This window comes from Pectinophora gossypiella, chromosome 7 (assembly GCF_024362695.1).
Source record: "Pectinophora gossypiella chromosome 7, ilPecGoss1.1, whole genome shotgun sequence".
Lineage (NCBI taxonomy): Eukaryota > Metazoa > Arthropoda > Insecta > Lepidoptera > Gelechiidae > Pectinophora > Pectinophora gossypiella.
In genome coordinates this window covers 10,820,991-10,842,116 of record NC_065410.1, presented here as the reverse complement: position 1 = coordinate 10,842,116, position 21,126 = coordinate 10,820,991, and the positions used below count along the sequence as shown (strand labels likewise).

The 21,126-nt window shown below is 36.4% G+C and overlaps 1 protein-coding gene across 1 annotated transcript in view; it reads left to right on the top strand.

Moving 5' to 3' along the window:
• Positions 1–21,126, top strand: part of LOC126368399 (ATP-binding cassette sub-family G member 1) — a 51,203-nt gene that overhangs the window by 19,160 nt on the left and 10,917 nt on the right. Inside the window, exons 3-6 of the mRNA XM_050012369.1 lie at positions 11,603–11,720; positions 13,786–13,978; positions 14,836–14,981; positions 18,942–19,180. Coding sequence (XP_049868326.1) covers positions 11,603–11,720; positions 13,786–13,978; positions 14,836–14,981; positions 18,942–19,180 — 696 coding nt within the window. The remainder of the gene's footprint in view (positions 1–11,602; positions 11,721–13,785; positions 13,979–14,835; positions 14,982–18,941; positions 19,181–21,126) is intronic.

Genomic DNA, 21,126 nt, shown 5'->3' with positions numbered 1-21,126 from the left:
TATTAATTAACCAGTATATTCACACCGTATTATGTTAATTAAGAAGTGAGTAAATGTGTAATTATTATGGTAAAGAAATTAAATCTTAAAACAAATGAAACATCCCAATGGATTTTGAGAATTAAGATTAATATATTCGTATATAAAGATTAATGAACTGTGAAAACGATGGAATTTTATTTTAATTCCAGAGAGTTGTTTCTTATTCTAAAATTTACATAGATTTCTTAAAATAACATGTTAGGAAATCTTTGGAGCCGATTAGTCGGTTACAACTGGCTAAAAGTGCTAAAAAGTCCACGTCGAATAGAATCATCAATAAGAAGAAAGGCAATTCATCTAAAAAGGAATATTGCAATTTGACATATGCGCATATAAAAGTTAGTGCACAATGTCAAGAAATTTCAAATTGCAGTATTACTTTTTTAGATGAATTGCTTTGATGTGGCCTTTTTAGACCGTAATTTAGGGCAGGTTCTGACGAATCGCCAAAACAAAGAACTTTAAAAGATTACAAAAGTTTTAAAAAGTAAATACTTAAACTCGAATACTATTAAATAGTAAATACCCACTAAATACGAGTATTTTACCTCCTGCATCGATAACTTTATACTTTCGTTGAATCAATCAAATATACTTTATTGCACACAAACAAAATACTTTTACAAACATCTGTAAAAAAATTAGCAACAGCACAAATGGGCGGCCTTATAGCTCAATCTGTTTACTCTGAGTAGCACTAGCAAGTGCAATACCCTTTGAAGGAAAGAAACGCATGTTTTGTTTGTAATATTCCACATAATTATTTCACATTTAATGATAAAGTACAAATTTAAATTTAAAGATAAGTAAGTACCCAAGTAAATATTTATGTCGTAAACTTTCCACGATTAAGGGACGAATAAATCCTTAACGGTTGCATATTGATAATGTGCTGTACTTCCTGAATATACTGCGATAAATTATCATACAAACGATGACCTTCGAGTGTCCGAAGACTGCTTAATTTATTGTGCGATATTTTTCATACCTACATACAAATCGTTATTCAATACGAGTAATGTAATCTTGTGAACTTGTCTTGTGTTATCATAGGTCTAGTTTGATTTTTATTTATATATTATATATCTGTCTGAAATACATATTTTTATTGAAAATGAATGGCCTTCAAAATTATATTAGCGAGAGAAAGTGACGAAAGGGGAATGAAGTTGGATTCCATTGTGTATATAAAGAAACCGAAAGTTGTGATCATGTATAGTTAGATCGTAATAATGAATTTGATTGTAGCTCCTTCATACGAAGGTTTTTGATCATAATTCATATATTTGCAATATATTGCATATATTTGCAAAAAAAAATGAGATCCCAAAAATTTTAACCGTTGGATCCGGACCAGGCATATGACCAATTGACCAGTAGTGGGACGATTTTACTTTTACGTACATAAGGTACGTATTTTTATATATTAAAGGATACCTTATTCATCATCTTCCTAACACTATACCGTTTTCGCAGAGTTCGCTTACCTAACCTGAAGATTTGACTGGTCCGATTTTCACAAAAGCGAATGCCTGTCTGATTTTCCTACTCGCGAAGAGAAACCAATACAGGTTAGGTTACATACTTCCGAAACGTATTTTGTGAGAATGTGGGTCTCCTCTTCATGTTTTCCTTCACCACTTAGCATGTAATTTGCTTTTACTGTCGAAACATGAATTGGGCTTGGGCTACCACATCTCTTTATTGCTTATTGATCTTATAAAATGATGAAAGATATTGTCGATAATCGAAACCTCAAGAAACATTAAGGAAGGAAACTTATATATAGTTCTATTACATTCTATACACGTTAGACCAGGGTTTCCCAAACTATGATACCCAACCCCCACTGGTGAGTCACGAGCGAATATGGAGTGGGCCACGCCTGTAAATCGCACACCAACCGACCGAGCGAACGGTTTTGGCACAACATGTATTCCTCTTCTATTCTTTTCTGTCAGTCGTCATCTTAATACTCACACTTTTCACACACATATCCTTCTTAAGACGATCCATTCACACTTTCGTCCGTCGTCCCCTGCCTCTATATCCATTCACATTCATACTCATAACTTTCCTCGTTATATGTCGTTCATCCCTCCTCGTTACTGGCCCATACCATGATAACCTCGAACGAACGATGTAAATGTTTGTTATTTGAAAAGTCCTTATTCATACAGTTTGGCGGGTTAATATTGTAAGAAATAAAATTGTACTTACCAATTTAACAATAAATTTAAAAAAATACGGTTCTTACTAGAGGTGGGTCGGTGGGTGAGCGGACTCGGGACCCGATCGAATGCTCTAGTCCCGAATTTTTAAACTCGTTTTGGTTGGATCGTAGCCCAGACAACTTTGGGAACCACTGCGTTAGAAAATCCGATTCGTAATACCGATTCATGCCTACCTATCAATTAGACTCGGATTTGCTTGTGAATTCTTACCTAACAGTAAAAACCGAATGCAAATCTATTCAGTAGGTCTCCAGATTACTACCTATTGTAGTCTCTTCCATATATAGGGAGAAGTATTATGATTGTAATATAAAACCCTCCCTGCACCCCTGTTCAATTCTTAACATACAGTTTGTAGATCACATAATGATTAGTGTGTAAGCGATGTTCTGTAAGTATTTTTATTTTTGTGCAATAAATAAATTATTATTTTTATTATTTTATAAAACTAACAATATATTTAATTTAATCACAAAAATATTATTTGCGAATGCTCCCCGTGACGTAGGTATATATATTAATGATAAAACATTTATAGTAAATGCTGGAAACAAACTTAAACGTAATAATAAACAAATACTTTACGATTGCGATAACCTCTGCTAAAGTTTGTTTAAAAAACTTAAATAATTAGCAAATAACATTTAACATAATCTTATGTATGTCATAGGTATTTATAATGTAATTTCCGGGTTTAGTAGCTGGATTGGGAATAAAGAAAAGTTATAACAGCTATCTTACCCGGCAGGGCGCACAATATCCAGTTGCGTCTAAAATTTTAAAAAAACCTTGAACTCCTCCTCTGTAAAAACATCAGGAATGCAATAAATATCTTATCTTAACTTAACTAGTAACCTACGGTAGGTGTATGTAGCTGTTTACCATAATCCATGCTAAGGCAATTTTCACACGACGCGCACCAACGCGATGCACAGCGAGCGGTTAGAAGCGACAAAATCCGTATCGTGGGAGAATGAGGGACTCTCCAGGCTACGTTCCTCAAAAACAATATAGATAGCGTTGTACAGGTTTAATATGAAAATTACCTATTTTCTCCTTGTTCGGGTACATAATTATTCCAAATGCAATATAAATAGTGGACAACGCTCAGTGGGTAGGCCCAAGGTGGACCGACGATCTGGTGAAGGTCGCGGGAAGCCGCTGGATGCGGGCAGCGCAGGACCGATCGTCGTGGAGATCCTTGGGGGAGGCCTATGCCCAGCAGTGGGCGTCGTACGGCTGATGATGATGATGATGACAATATAAATAGCAGAAGTAACAAAAATATACATATGTTGCCTGATATTTGGTCACACTATGTATAGAATTATGTTGCTACCTTTATTGCTTTTCTTTCTTTTGATCAGAATAACAATAGATGGAAGATCCAATTGTGCTTAGGTTTAATAAAAAGAGTCATAATTTATACCCAAAAAGAAAGATAAAAGGAGTCTGTTATCCATGAAATTACAATGTTAAACGAATGAAAAACTGTACAGCGCCATCTGTATTGTTTTTGAGGAACGCGAACGTAGCCTGGAAAGTCCCTGATTGCCTAAGAGTTGTCTTGTGGCTATGCTCAACGCGGTAACTCACGGACATGAGCTTTTCTATTTGTTATAAGAGTAATAAATATACATATTGTGACATTTTAATCACACTAGACGTGGCTTAAGATTGATAGATTATACAGGGTGTTAGTGACATCGTAACGAAAACTTTGAGGGATGATGCGGGCCATGATTCTGAGTTGATATCAAGTGGAATTTTCCGTCGCAAAAGTTTGGTATGGAAAATAATAAAAAAAAAACAAAAAAAATTCATGAATTTTCCGACAGGAAATTCCACTTAATATCTACTCAAAATCATGGTCTGAATCATCCCCCTCAGTATTCGTTACGGTGTCACTAACACCCATACCTACTTGTATGGGTACCTGTATGTACTTGTACGGGGTGTAAGTGACATCGTAACGAATGCTGAGGGGGTTGATTTAGCTCATTATTCTGAGTTAATATCAAGTGGAATTTTCGATCGCAAAAGTATAGAATTGAAAATTATAAAAAAATAAATAAAAAAAAACATGAATTTTGCGACGGAAAATTCCACTTAATTTTCACTCAGAATCATGGTCTGAATCATCCCCCTCATTATTCGTTACGATGTCACTAACATCCTGTATTGTCGACATCAACTATAACGTATGCTCGGAATAATAAGCAACATTCATTTGTTGGCCCAAAACTATGTTTTTTTGCTTTATCTCCCAGAAAAATCTTCGCCACGTAACCACAACATTAGATGTATTATTGAATAGCTACCTACCGATAATTCATAAAGTGTGCATAATATGCCAATTATGCACTGATTATATTCAAGTATATTTGTACCAGTTACTTGAAAGTGTTAATAGGTATTCGTGCTGCTAACTAGATACATCCTGAGTTCGCAATTATCAGGTGGATGTTTCGACATTGATTACCCTTGGATCTACTTATTTATGGAAAGAAATTATGGAATTAGGGCAGGAATAATCATATTACAATGTTTACCACACGATACCTCCAGTCGGGCAGAGCCATGTAATGAATCGGAAAACTTCCAGGCACTTTTGCTACGAAATTGTAAGATATACTTAGGTACTAATTCTGCGAATCGTAAGCGCTGTCAGAATTTTCAGTTTTATTACCTATGGAATTATTATCAGTTTTATTAATTATTATAGTAATACCATAGTGTATACAGGAATAATCACCGGTTGCTGTCATACCACATTTAGATTAAATTGTCTTAGTTAAGTAAATGTATATGTGTGTTGTGGTTTTTCCGAAATAAACGTGTTATTATTATTATTATTTGTATGCCATTTCCATATTTCGGGCCTATGGAGTGTGAAGGCCGAGGTAGGTGTAGAGGCCTCTACGTGTTGGCATCAGCCCCACACACGTCTTCCAAAAGTCCGGAACTCCATAGGCCCGCAATATGGAAATGGCATTCAAATAATAATAATAATAAAACGCTTGTTTCGGAAAAACCACAACACACATAATTATACATTTACTTACATAATTTAACAACATTAAATTTACAGCGCGTACGTTACAGAAGAATTAGCAACGTAATTTGATTTGCTAGCACCTTTAACAGTATAGGCTAATAAGAATATTATTATCTTACCGCCCCTAGGGTAGAGTTACTATTTTATAGAAATGACTGACGTCATCGCTTAGAGATAACATCATTGAATAATTTTCCACAAATAAATTAATCCGGACGAATTAAAAAGCCGAACATAGCAAGAAAGCCGTAAAACAGAACATAAATCAATCTATTGTTTTGAATGGAAATGTTTCATTCAAAACCATTGTTTAAAACAGTAAAATTAATAAAGCGCTGAAACATAACGAGCAGAGACCTATTGATAACACCAAGGCCAACTATTAGTCAGATTGAAATATACTCATAACTTCTAGTGTAAAAAGAGTGCACTATTGTTTCATTACACATTATGGCCAGTTCCTATTTGGTATACATTGGTATTATACCAGGGGGATTAAAATGGCCACATCGAAGCAATTCATCTAAGACAGCAATATTGCTATTTGACATTTGTTTGCATTGCACACTTACGTTTATATGCGCAAATGTCAAATTACAATACTGCTTTGTTAGATGAATTGCTTCAATGTGGCCTTTTTAACCCCCCCAGGACATAGTATAAAAGAATGACGATTGGGGAGAGCCACTTGTCTTAAAAAGATGCTTGTAGATAATATAGTATTTTTAGTTTTATAAGAGCTAAGATGGAATCAATAGTTTAACAACCCACCTTACGCCTTTATTGCTGTTACTATTGTCTCAACGGCCTCTGTGGTTGAGCGTTGGGTTCACGATCCGGAGGTCCCAGGTTCGATTCCCGGTGGGGATATATCACAAAAATCACTTTGTGATCCCTAGTTTGGTTAGGATATTACAGTCTGATCACCTGATTGTCCGAAAGTAAGATGATCTGTGCTTCGGAAGGCACGTTAAGCCGTTGGTCCCGGTTACCACTTACTGATGTAAGTGAGTAATCGTTACATGAGCCATGTCAGGGGCCTTTAGCGGCTCGGCTCAATAATAACCCTGACACCACGATAGAAGAAGATTGTGTAAGGGTCATTTTGTACGCAAGTAAAGTAAAGCATTCCTCAACAACCGTAATTAATGTATCTACAAGGTAACGTAAGTGACAAGGTAACAAACCGTAGTAACTCTTAAATTACTGTTTTTAAAATGACACGCACTAAACGGCTTACTAATTAATGTTTTGATTCTTTGGAATCTGCGTATCATGGATGATAGGTGGCGATCAAACGGGAACAGTCATCTGTCAAAGTATAAATTAGAGGCGATTCCGCTGGTGTGATTTGCAAGTCAATGCGCATGCGTGACGGGCAAGCTAAACACTTCATGATAATTCGCTATCGGTGAGTCGGTAAGTCTGAAGGCCGAACTGACGAACGCATTTCCCATACACGCGTAAACAATTGGGTGTGACTATTTTTAGCCTTATCTATAAAAAAATCTTCTTTCGTGAATCGTGTATCGCGTGTAGGTTGTAAGATAAATTAGCGCGCGATCTCATCAACCCTAATGTCAGGGTTAATATTGAGTCAAAGGCCCCTGACAATAGCTTATGTAACGACTACATACTTACATCAGTAAATAGTAGCCGTTAGTACAAATATAAAACACATGACGTGAACAGTATATTATATTATTCATCATCAATTTAAGAGCCACGCTCTTGTCGGTGCATAATTTTCCATGCTACTTTTTTAGGGAAAAATAGGGCAGTGGTTTCCCTCTTGCCTTCCGCCCCGCAGTACTCTGTCTGACGCAAGTGGAATGGCGCAGAGTATATTATTATAAAAAAGAAAATACCAGGATATGTTTTACGGACTCAAATAACTTCATGGGTGGAGGTAGGGTAAGCAAAGTAGACATACTATATCTTCGTATTATGCAAGTTGACATATACCAAGTAAAAAGTATAAAATATCAATTTTTCGACGGCACAAATTCGGACCTTATTCAGGATCCCTCGCGGAGGGTCCCTGGCTTTGACTCCAAGCGAAAAATCTGGACACGACTGAACCGGTGTAGGACCGACTATGGAAAGTCAAACCATCACCTGTGTAGATGGGGCTTAAAGAAGTCACCATACTGTGAATGTGGTCACCCGGACCAAACCATATCTCACATAGTGAACGAGTGCCCTCTGCACCGGTTCCCAGGTGGTATAGCCGAGCTGCATTGTGTGACGGATGCAGCAGAGACTTGGTTAAGGGAGCTTAAGCTGGATATTTGATCCAAGCAGGATATTTGTCTGCCATACGCAATAATAATAATATCAATTTATTGAAATCCTATGATTATACCTCCTTATACATAATATAAAAACCAGGATAGATATCAGTCGCCACCGCTTGGACATGATGATGATGATACAAAAACTGAATATAAGTAGATATAAGATATTTGACGCTATCGTAATATGCTTAATTATCCATTATCGATTTCATTACCCATAAACGTGTGATGAGTACAACATAAACACTCTAAAGCGTCACATGCAAATTATGTAACCTCATAATGCAATATAATCCAAAACATAAGCACACGACTACTTCCCAATTGAAGTAACTGGACCTACATCTTAACAAAATAGCTACCCCCACCGAGCTTTCTATTAGACTAACGTGATAGATAATTAAATCATTACAAACATATGATTAAAAATAGTAGCTAATCGAGACGCTGGTTGCGGGTATGAACAAAGTTACCTCCTTCGGCTTATTCTGTGTGAATGGGTCGAGTAGCTTATTATTAATACGATTTCAGTCTATTGCTACGAAATAAAATGGCAATAAATTATTTCTTTCTCGTAAATAAATTATTGCATCTTTTATTAACGCAATCGATGACTTGAATGGTTGGGTCATCCCGTTAACATGATTATCCTCATGGTATAAGAAAACCAGGTATGCTCAAAACTGACAGCTAGCATTTCAAGGTTAACCCAGCTGACGTCATCACACCATACGCTGCCATTTCATAAAAAAAAAAATATTTACCCACGTTCAATGTTTTTAAATTACTTTGCGAGGTAATTTTGTACTTGTAGTAGAAGATTTACTATGTGACAAATAATAGTAATTAAATACATTAGTCAGTAATTCACTTAATTTTCAATAATATCATTTACGTGCTTTGAATGTTGGAGATACTAATTTAATTGTAACACTTACATTGTCATAGGATTGCTTGTCATAGGATTGAGCATACCTGGTCTTCTTAAACCATGATTAATCTTATATGCCATGTTACCAACCTACGTAATATTGATTCCATGAAACAAAATTTTATTGGTTGTCCGCCCTGAATGTCAATTATGGACGTCAATGGATGACGCAGATTCTATTCGAATGTGATAGACTGTCACTGATAGTATTCGAAAGGTGACAATAAACCCATCGAAACGTGCTCGCACAGTAATCAACTGCAGCGGAACTACGGTACTTTTGACACACATTTTTTCTACACTCTCTGTTGGACGAGTTCTAGAACAATTTCGTCGACGTGCATAAAAAGGTCAGTAACAATAAGTCAAGTAAGATTAGGGCAGCAATTTTAGCTATTATACTATTAGCTATTAAACCTATATGTAGCAATGTGTATCCAGTAGGTATACTTCATACTTCCTTTGGTTGATAAACCTGATGCCGGGGGGTTTAAAATGCCACATCGAAGCAATTTATCTAAAAAACCAATATTGCAGTTTGACAATGCACATATAAAAGTAAGTGCGCAATGCAAACAAATGTCAAATAGCAATACCTATTGCTTTTTAGATGAATTGCTTTGATGTGGCCTTTTTATCCCCCCTGTACTCAACAGAGGGATTTATTATAATAAATACGCTGTATCCCTAAATTATAAAATAGAATTACCTAATTGACATATACACGACCACTCATCATCATCATCATCAGCCCATTAACGTCCCCACTGCTGGGGCACGGGCCTTCCCTATGGATGGATAGGGAGATCGGGCCTTAAACCATCACGCGGGCCCAGTGCGGATTGATGGTTATTAACGACTGCTAATGCAGCCGGGACCAATGGCTTAACGTGCCTTCCGAAGTACGAAGGTGCTCGAGATGAAAACTTTTTTTTTGTGGTCACCCATCCTATGACCGGCCTTTGCGAAAGTTGCTTTACTTCAACAATCGCAGACCGAGCGCGTTTACCGCTGCGCCACCGAGCTCCTCACACGACCACTCTGCAGCTTATATTATTATATCAAAACGTATGAAAATACGTTTTGCCTTTTTACTTTAAAACTTTTCTTCGTCATTGAAAGTATATTTATTTTGGTAAGTAATGTCAATAGTTTCCTTTTGACCTGTGTGCAATGGACCATTTACCTACCGTTATTTTCGTGCAGAAAATATTTGCGCGTTCTGACTCATTTTCCTTTGTATACATAAGCCTACTTACGTACTTATGCCTATGAAATGTATGTAAATGTTTTGTGAGTAATGGCAAAATGGACACTAAGTATTGTGTTGAATTTGCCGTGATTCACTCCAGTACAATGGAATGCTATGGAACTTTTGGACAGCTCACTTTTGTCAAACAAAAGAATGACACATAATTACCATATCTAATTAAATATTTAAACTTCAGGATGTCATCTGTACACGAAATAGGTACTCGGCACGAGCATCATTGGTATTTCCCATCAAAAAGCAACGCAACAATGGAAACTTTTTGTCTGTACATCTATTTTGATTATACTGTGTACTGATTTTAAATGTGTTTAATCTGTTTCTGGCTTTCCTTTCGAGTTGAAATGATCGCTCAAATTAGCAGTCGCTTTTGTAACAAGATAAATTTAAGATGATACTTCCGCGAAGTAGTGAATAAGGAAAGTCTGTCCGAGGAAAATAAATCACTTTCATTGTTTTATTAATAAAAAGTGCAAACATTAATCTTTTAATTATTTGATCTCCCCAGTCGTATTCGGAAATATTGTAGAAACAAAATTTACATCGAATTAATGAACATGAAATTTCAAATATTGTATTTCGATTTTAAGGATTGTCTTATGACATTTAAAAACTCGTTGTAATATATTCCTACTAAAGCTAAATATAGCAGCATAACTGTATATCTAGACTTGCGAGATAGGATGTCTAGCGACGTCTACCGACATCGGTCGACTCTAGCGACTCATGTCGCGGAACATTTGTCCCCTATCAACTACAAGGCTTTGACTAATATGACTCTATCTATTCTCCCAACAAGTGTAAAATTTAAGGAACGTAGGTAGACTTGTCCACCATTGACACAATAAACTATAAGTGCTATAAGTACTTAACGCGTGCCGTAAAGTGGAATTCTTGACATTTAATTTAAAAGTCTTGCGAAATTTGCATGTTTCTGAGTACATAGTACTTAAATGGAACTACTGGGTAGGTCTAGGTAGGTATACGAATAAAGCCTGTGGACGAAAATCACTTAAGGCTTTACCACAAAACGGCGTTTAGCATTTAAAGAGTCTTAGAGACTATTTACGAAGAATGACTACAGCTAAGTACAAATGTATAGTTAAATGGGACTCTAGGAATTAAATATTTTCGATTCCAAGTGAGAATGCAATCAAGTTGTCTTTTTTTTGACGTGATTTATAGTAGGTTTGCGTCTGGTATTAACTACTTGGCCTGACAAATAGGCGCTGAGGATTGTCACCCAGGGCTCGTTGTCTACTGAATTTTAACTATTATGTAGGTATGGTATGCTTCTGGTGACATACGTCTGTTCACCCTGATAAGAATTACGGGCGTGACTTACTGTCGACTGGACTACATTATTTTTCCTATATCCAAACACAAGTAGACTGCCCACAGCTTACAATTTATAAGAGCGAATGTCCTTTGAAACGAAAATCTGGCCCTCATCACCAGCCCATTAACGTCCCCACTGCTGGGGCACGGGCCTTCCCTATGGATGGATAGGGAGACCGGGCCTTAAACCACCACGCGGGCCCAGTGCGGATTGGTGGTTATTAACGACTGCTAATGCAGCCGGGACCAACGGCTTAACGTGCCTTCCGAAGCACGGAGGAGCTCGATATGAAAACTTTTTTTTTGTGGTCACCCATCCTATGACCGGCCTTTGCGAAAGTTGCTTAACTTCAATAAGCTCGTTTACCGCTGCGCCACCCAGCTCCTCATTACCTCCTCCTCACAGTGGTTAATTGTCTTGTATTGTTACAGAACAGAGAAAAATCCTGAAAGGAGTAGAAGGATGCTTCAAGCCTGGAGAACTCACGGCCATCATGGGCCCATCGGGAGCGGGAAAGACCACACTCCTCAATATCCTTGCTGGATACTCGTAAGTAGACTCTTACGGAGCAAAATGAAAGATGACTTTATCCAATTATTAAAAAATAATAAAGAAAAGATCGCAAAATAATACAACAAAAAACCTTACTTGTCACCCTTTTGCTTCACTCACTACAAAGCTAGGCAATGGGAGTTACCAAATCTCACGCCAACAACTTCTAGCAGCAGCAAAGCTAATTTAATTTTATTTTATGACGTTTGACACATGCAAAGTTTATTATAGGACAATAATGGTCCATACCTACTAATAACGCGATAACAACATTGGTATTTCATAATTAATCGCGTCATTGCAAACTTGTTGCAAAAACCGGTCTAGACGCGATACGCAAGAAAGTAAAAACGGAAGTATGCATTTACCGGTGGTGGAGCCACTGACCTACTGGCATTTGGTCACTTATGTAGCCACATAAATTCACGTCTGTAACCCCTACTGGGGTGGGCTAAGCTACAAGTAATGAGAAGTCAACTTGTAGCCAAGACGGATGGATGAGTATAGACACCCTCTCCTCGCCAGCTCTGTTTTTAAGTCTGTTGACATTAACCGGGCAATAATCCTGGAAGCCACGTGATGTCAATCATCTATGATCCAAACATGAATTCAAACTCTCATGAATGCCCGTTGCCCATCGTCCATAAATCAGTTAAAAACACAAGTCAGTCTGTCAGTTTTTACGACAGACGTCAAGATAAGCAGCTGATTGTTTTTTTTTTTTTAAATTGGCAGCAATTTAATTGGGTGTTCCGTCAAAACATGTTATCGGGGTACCGAACAGAGTATACCTCTAGTACCCCGCTAGCCAAAAGTTAGTAGCGTGACTAGGGATCGACGATCCACTAGATTTATGTTGAAAGTTGTTTATATGCGTCGCGCTGTGCGAACTTCGATAGCGCGTTTCAGGCCTGCATAGTTGAATCATAGCGCCATATGCTACATGTCATCGCCAACGGCGCTAACTGACGCATGTGAAATTTCTGGCGAGTCTGATTTGCACCCTTTGCTATTGTCAATAAGATACAAATTATTTTTGCAAATAATTGCAGAATCGTCAGTTTGCAAAGTCACCAACGATGTGGGCGAAAATAGCTGGTCAATTAGTTGGGTCCGCCACATGGTATTTATTCGCTTCCAGTAAGTTGGTTGATACTGTAAGTAGGTAATATAATTTTTGGATGGATGGCCATTTTGTTTTTTTTTTGTGCATAATAAGACGCACACACAGAACAGTTTTTTTATTTTATTTTATTTAGGAAAGCAACAGGCTTATTCTATTATTTACATTATGGTTGTTAGTAATACACATTCAGAGGCCAATTATAGCTATCCACGTGTTACATAGAAAAAATACATAAGTAGTTAATTGAAACTGGTCACTAACACAGTCGGCTCCACCATTTTAGACCGCGATATGGCACGCTATTTTTCTAGTTGGTCTAACAGTAAGCTCAATGCGGCGTGAGTACCTACTCAGTTTACCGTGCTATGAATGTAGCTATACCCCAATTGGGAATATTGTCGTATTATGTTATGTTATTATCAAAAACGCGGCTGTTTGTTTTCAAAACAGTTTTTATTAAAATTTTCAATGACGCAGATTTCCATTCTATTTGATTGACGGGATCCTCCCATTATTTATATAAATATAAATTTGTGGTTGCCTCATATTATTGTCTCATCGCGTGACAGTGACAAGATCACAAAAACATATTTGTTTTAATACTATTCATATTTATATTACCACGTTTAGTTTATTGCCCACGAAGTGTGGTCAATGTCTAATAATACCAAAATATCATTATAAATAATACATAAACGTGTACACATTTTTTTTCAGTAATTCGAAATTATTCCATTCGACATTGAACTCAATATATTCAATTAGCCACAAAAATAGTGTCAAAGTTTATCTTCTTAATACTATAACTGTTCCGTTTCCATTGATATTTATGTCGCCAATATCTTCTATAAATCTCAAAATAAAGAACCAAATCTTGGGCACAAAATCCGTACTTATAAAAAAATGCTGTTTTTAAACAATAGTCTTTGTCCACAGAACTCGAGGAGCCAAAGGAGAAATCGCAGTGAACGGCGTATGCGCGGACGCATCTCGGTCGGCGGGTCGCGGCGGCGCGCGATACATTCGCCAACAGGATGACCTCCGGGTGCATCTCACAGTGTATGAAGCCATGTCTCTTGCCAGTGCCCTCAAACTGGCCGACTTCACCTCACATGAGAGGAAAGAGAAAGTAAGACAAGTGCTGTAATGCTATAGTCGTAGAAGTTTAAATAATAGTTTTTAATATGCACTCCACGCTTACCACGGCGATGTTTAGAAAGTATTTCCACAGCACATACTTACCTACACTAGTAAAAGTGTACACTTAACGTTAATTAATCCATGAATCAGTTTTATCCATTCTTTTCCCCATTACTTTCGTGTGATGTGAATACAGGTTGCACAAAATATTTTATCCTTTAAAAAATGACTCAAAAACAAAGCACAAGTACGTAAACAAAAAGTTATAAACACGTGAAAGATCGCCGTCACTATCACAACGATTAATAAGGATACGATAAACGAAAACTGAACACATTTGATTGTATTTCTCTGTAAACGACACTGTTTACAAATGCACGTTATTCCTAGAGCATAGGATGGTAACAAAATATCCGAAAAGAATACGAATATTCAGCACAAGCTCAAAATAAAATCTTTTTGATACAATTTATATTTTAGCTTACGTTACTCACCTTCCAAATTTAAATTGTCACTACTTTATTTATTTCCAGTTCAGTAGTCACGCGTTTTAAAATAAAATAAAATTCGAAAGTATTTGGATTTCGAATTTCGAAAGTTAAATTCAAAGACATTGAACATTTCTGCCGAAAGTTAACATTACAAAGTAAGCATGCAAGAAATTCCTTTGTAAGATATTAAAATTAAAATTGCTATTTAGCATTAAACCACCGATTGTGCTTCTCTTGTCATTTTTGTAATTGTTTTTAATGTTGTTTTTATATGTGCAATAAAGCGTTTTTGTATTGTATTGTAAAATGTTTTACGTTACACCTACCAATTTTCACGAGTGTTGATGCTCTACAGGCCTACGAAATCTTAGCCTTATTGGGGTTGAGTGGAGCGGCACAGACCCTCTGTCGGGACCTCTCGGGAGGACAAAAGAGGAGGCTTGCTGTGGCCCTCGAGTTACTCTCAGATCCCTCACTCTTATTTCTGGATGAACCTACCACGTAAGTATGATATTATTTATCTGAAATAAAATGAATTGTCCATATTGTACGCATTGAGTACAATAATTATGTTTCACAATAAAAAATTACAAGCTGGGTTTGGTAATCAAAAAAGCATGTCTGCGAGTTGCCAGAGTCGGTGCTTTGCTCGCAATTTGGAGGAAAAAATAACGTGTTAGAATAGTTTTGGTGACACAAGAAAGACGGGGAAAACATTGGGGAAATTTTCCCCCATGAAAATGACAATGGGCACTTTTGTATGAAACTTGGTCCAAGAACCTCCACTGATGAGACATATATGTAATGAAAGCTTATGCTTTCCCTATGATTCTGGCAAAGTTCTATCAAACTCTGTCCTAGGGTTTTTTTACGGCCATGTTTGTCCTGAATGTACAGTAGTGGACTGCAAAATCATATCAGGATTTGTTGTCGAAAAACTATTTAACTAAGTCTATATACATAATTATATATCATAATGTATATCAATTTTAAAGGGGAAGGTTATCAGAATCAGAAAAACAAATAAAAAAAATGCATTATGTAAACGACTTTTAGCCAACTCACGTCCGTAGCACCATTTTTCTCAGCAGCTACGTACGAGTTTCGCGCCTTCCAACCTTTCCAAAGAAGCCCAATCATTTTTTCCTTCTTCTGATATTGCATTCTTAACCTGACAAGTGACAACAACAAGAAATAAAATAGATACCATTCCGATAGAGGCCGCGTAAGCTATGGACCTATTGCAAGATAACGTACTCAAAGGCTAGTCATTATAATCCAACAGACGTAACATGATTAGAATGCGGCAGGACGGAAATGTAGTATGTTTTCTTTCACCACAATCTTGTTTTATTAATCCAGGCTTATAGCTTGTATTATAATCATTGCCGTATGGTACAACAAACGTATTGGACCAAGTTCCAAGTTGCTGATAAGCTTATATGCAATACCGTAATGACTTGCTAATGATAACGATTTCTTGCAATAGGCAATAGCTTAGGCGGTCTATCGGAGAGGTGTCTATTTATTTTTCTTGTTATTATCACTCAGATCAAATTCCGGAAGCAATATAAAAAAAAAATCGGTAAGATACTTTTGGAAGGGGTAAAAGGCATGAAACTTGAACTTAGCTACCGAGAAACAATGGCGCTGCAGATGTAAATTGAGTATAATTCGCTTACATAAAGATTTTTTTGTTTTTTTTTTATGTTTCGGATTCTGGAAAAGATCCTCTTTAAAATGATATACAATATGATACATAATTATTTATGTAGACTTAGTTATCCAGCAACAAATATTGAGCCGATTTTAGCTCCCACTGTATTTTATCACATTTTTAGCCAGGACAAACATGGCCGTAAAAAAAGAACCCCGGGACAGAATCTGATAGAACTTTGCCAGATTCATAGGGAAAGCATAAGCTTTCATTACATATAAGTCTCATCAGTGGAGGTTCTTGGACCAGATTCGCCCATTCTCCTTTACATTGTTTCTGCCAATCCATTTCCTGCCTCAACTATTTGATGGACATTGAAATTTAAATTGATGTGACATTACTGACTTGACGACTTGAAAATATTACTATCTAAAAAAAATTATCGTTTTGGGCATTTTAGTTGGAAATGGGGAATTCCAAAATATTTCTCTAACAACACTCTGGCGCGTGACGAAAACCGGCATGGAATATCCTAAGTTTTTCTAAACGTCCCTGACCATATATTGGAACATTATATAATACGATTATATTATATAAAATAACTATTACCGTTACAAGAATTGCGTTAGTGTTGTTATTTACGATAAAATAAATCGAAATAGTAAAGAATACCCTACTATATAATATTTGAGGAAGTCTAGGAAGAATTTTATAGTCACTAAAGTACATTTAATTTTAATAAAATTATCATTTAAAGTTTGTATATTAAATTTAAGTAAAGTTATGGTGGTTGTAATGTAATGTATGTACAATGCATACAAACATAAGAAATCATTAGCGAACAAAATATACAAAACATGATTGATAACATGTATTATTTTATTAGATACTAAGCTATTTAATAAAGAATGAACAGTAGCAGAGATTTCTCGCTATTCCATTCCGGGTAACAAAGTCAAAGTGTAGCAAAGATAAGCGCGTGCGTCACCTCAAGGACGGTTATGAAGAACAAAATACTCGTTTATCTTCAAACAGGGTTTAACTTTTATCTACATCGCTCTTAATGTTACTGGGTCACTGGGCTTATTAAAATTAGCATATCGTTTTAGCGATAACTTATTTCGGATTTGTCTTTGCCGTTGCATTTTTCCTTCTTCCTAATTTTGTGGTCCTACCGTTTACCTTAATAAGGAAATGGATTTTTATTAGGTAACCCTATTCAATATACTTATAAACTTTATAAACATATATGACTGTAACTTAACTCTTAGTCGAATTTATGTGCTCTGGAACATATCGGCTATTAAACTTTATTTATGTATTACCTAGGGACCTAGGTATCTATACCTAATAAAGAATAAGGAGCATTTTTTTATCAACCCTGACCTCAGTTTCCTACTTGGCACATTAGTTATACAATATTAATAATGCCTATACTCAGAATGAGTCACTTCCGATATTCTTTGTTTACATCTTAAACACTTTCAAACCAAGAATGCGTAAGCAAACTCAAGACCTTTTGCACAGCATTTAGACCTATCTAATGTGCAAATTGGTCGTCAAAATGTATACTAGTAAATCCTCTTCATAGACCTAGAAGGAAGCAAGTGTTACTTTCTAAGCTCTACACGGTCTGCTTTCCTTTGCTTTGTGCACAGCAGCTTTTTGTAGGTATACTTACTTACTTTAATGTGTTAAGAACGTAAGTTGCGATAAGATAGATAGCTGTTACTATTATTTCATAAATAAATATTTTCTCTTCACAGAATAGAATATTTTTTATTCTGAATATAATAATATCACATAATTAAAACACATAATAACGGGTTCTTACCGTGTTTAAATGGGGATATGAGACTCCCGATATTTCGACACTGTTGCAAGTGCCATGATCACGGGATGACGGATGAGATTGGAGTGGAGTAGGTAGATCCATAATATTCTACGGGCAGACATATCTGTCTACCCTCTTTCTTTGCCGCTTGTTTATGTTTTTGATATCGGAATGTTCGGAACCATCTGAACTCGCACCAAACTCACTACGACAAACCGCACTCACTGTGTCCTCACGTTTTTTCACCACATTAGGCCGTTTCAAGCTTTTTACAACACCTACTACTGGATTCCACATGGTCGATAATTTGAACCCGTCTTCCCTGTTGAAATTTTTATGTTTTCTGATTTCAATAGCCTCTTTTACGAGTCTGGGGATGTAATGACGTTCTGTCGATAATATTTGTGGATTGTTAAACTCGATCCAGTGGTTAGGGCCCGACTCCAGTACATGCTCAGCTATAGGAGATTTCTGCACGTCGTTTTTCTTCATGGCACTAATATGTTCTTTAATCCGGCAAGAAATAGACCGTTTTGTTTGTCCGATGTACTCCACTCCAATCTCATCAGTCATCCCGTGATCATGGCACTTGCAACAGTGTCGAAATATCGGGAGTCTCATATCCCCATTTAAACGCGGTAAGAACCCGTTATTATGTGTTTTAATTATGATAATAACCGCGTAAACTTAAAACAAATAATATCACATGTTTGTAACCACAGAAAACTGGTCAATCACTCTTTTGTTGACAATCAATAGGGGTAGTTATAGGTAATCCATCGCAAGAATCATCCATTCATCCATTGCATTGGTCTGAAGCGGTAAAAGAAAATATAATATTGAAACGAGGTTGTCTTATGAAATAAATAAATCTTCACACTGTCGAAATAAATTTTGTGTGACGTCACAAAGCAGTTTGATCATGGTTAAATCAATGACAGTTATAATAATACGTGGTCCATCCTTCCAGCGGCTTGGACTCAGCAGCATCAGCTTCGCTCATCGCCTTGCTGAACAGCTTAGCCCGGGGAGGGAGAACCCTCATAGCCACCATCCACCAGCCCTCCGCCTTACTCTTCGAGAAGATAGACTCCATCTACTGCCTGGCTGCAGGGAGAACATTGTACAAAGGAGCTAGGATACACCTTCTCCCCGCGTTAGCCAGTGCTGGACTGAGATGTCCACCCTACCACAATCCTGCTGACTTTCGTAAGTGTATATTCATATTTATTATAATACTTTGTATATAGTAAATTTGTATAAATATTTGCAGATTTGTAAATAAGAAAAGACTTTAAAGTATATTTACTGTAGAAGAAGTAAATATTATTACATTTACCTATTACATAACTGTTCTGTGGGTCGAAGATATTTTCTCCAATCTTTAATCGTCACGGTCACGTAAACCAGCCAGCCAACAAGGAAAAGTATCAATTGGTATACTGGCTGTAAAAAAAAGCCAGCAATATATGATTATCTCGATCAAACATCTCTTTTGAAACATCTTTTTTTGCTATTGTGTAAGTTTTACACGTTATAATGTATATTCTTGGTGATAATGTATTGTAGCTGTGCGTCCTCTAGTAATATTGTTTTCTTTTCTCTTTTTCAATTTTTTAAAAAAATAACAATTTTAACGATATACTCTGAACCGGCGTGCGTGTATGAAGCGATTGATGATGCAAATGGAATTCTATAGTCTCAGCATACCACGCCTATTGCGTTAGTTTATGTATGTATGTATAACAATTTGACTATAGTTACACAATATTGATGTCACAATTATTATTTACTCTACTACATAAACACAAGTTTATTGCCACAAAACCTTCTCCAGTAGTATTAATCGGCTATTATAGTTTATTTAGTAGTTTTGCGCCATAACAAACCGCAGTACCCTTGGCCTAGTCAAAGCAACTCCACATAATACCGTGAGAATACGTACATAACTATAACTGGATAACCACAACCGTAAAGATTGAATAATAGCAAACTACTTGCACTGCAATGTGTTAATTGATTTACGACAGATATTTCAAAGCAATGTGTGAAGCGTAAGTGACGATGTATGATAGTGTTTTCTTGTGCAAATGTTAAATTGAGGTTGCGTAAAAGCTGAATCGAATGATAACACTAATATCTTTTGTAAATTTGACCTTTAAAATAGATAGAAATAAATAACTTACAAAAACTTCAATTCAATTCAATTCTCAATTATTTATTGCATTCCATGTAGTACACACCCAGTCCACCCAGTCCAGTAGTGTGTGTAGTGTAGTAACTTAATAATATGTCATGACGTGCAATAGAAAATAATTTATAAAAGTATATAACTACTTACTTAACTACAAATACATGATATAGGTAGGTACAAAAACAATAAAGGATATAGTAAACAGATTTTACTGAAGGATGTACATGCAGGAAGCTATCAAAGCAAACGAGGCATCATAAACGGCAAATACTTTGATAACTGATGGATGTGCATACTTCCTGCGATTATTGACCTAAACCGGTAACAAATTAGCAAGTGCAATGTCTATATTGGTTTCGCGAACCGGTTTTCCTGCATTCATGTTGAACGTTTTCAGCAGGCAGCGGTTACTTATCTACACTATGAAGTACATATACATCCTATTTATACATACATATCACTACTGAGTGTAGTACACTGACACTTCACATGCGAGGCGTTCGAAATGTAAGCCATTACACGCTCTAATTAATCATTAAGTATAAGTTGCTCAACTTACTTGATACTTTTCCGAATATAGACCTGTCAAAACAGTGGAACAAAACATCGTGATGAAACCAGTAGGTTTACCCAAAAAGTAGAACAATTAACCCTCTCTGGTGTAATCATTCCCATAGGCCTTTTCCCATTACTGGGCTATATATCCACATAATGCCTTACATGTTTAACTGCCTTTATGAACACGTGTATCGGTACAAAAATGCTCTTGACCTGACCTTAATCTTGACAATTTTAATAGTATACCGGCGAAGCTTATTAAAACTGAGGTAAGTACATTACCAGCTTCATTATGCCTACTATTACCTAGCATAGGTTAAAGAGTATGACTACATTATTACCGCATGTTACATGGTTTTCTATTATGATAGGTATTATAAAAATCCACACCACAAACACTTTT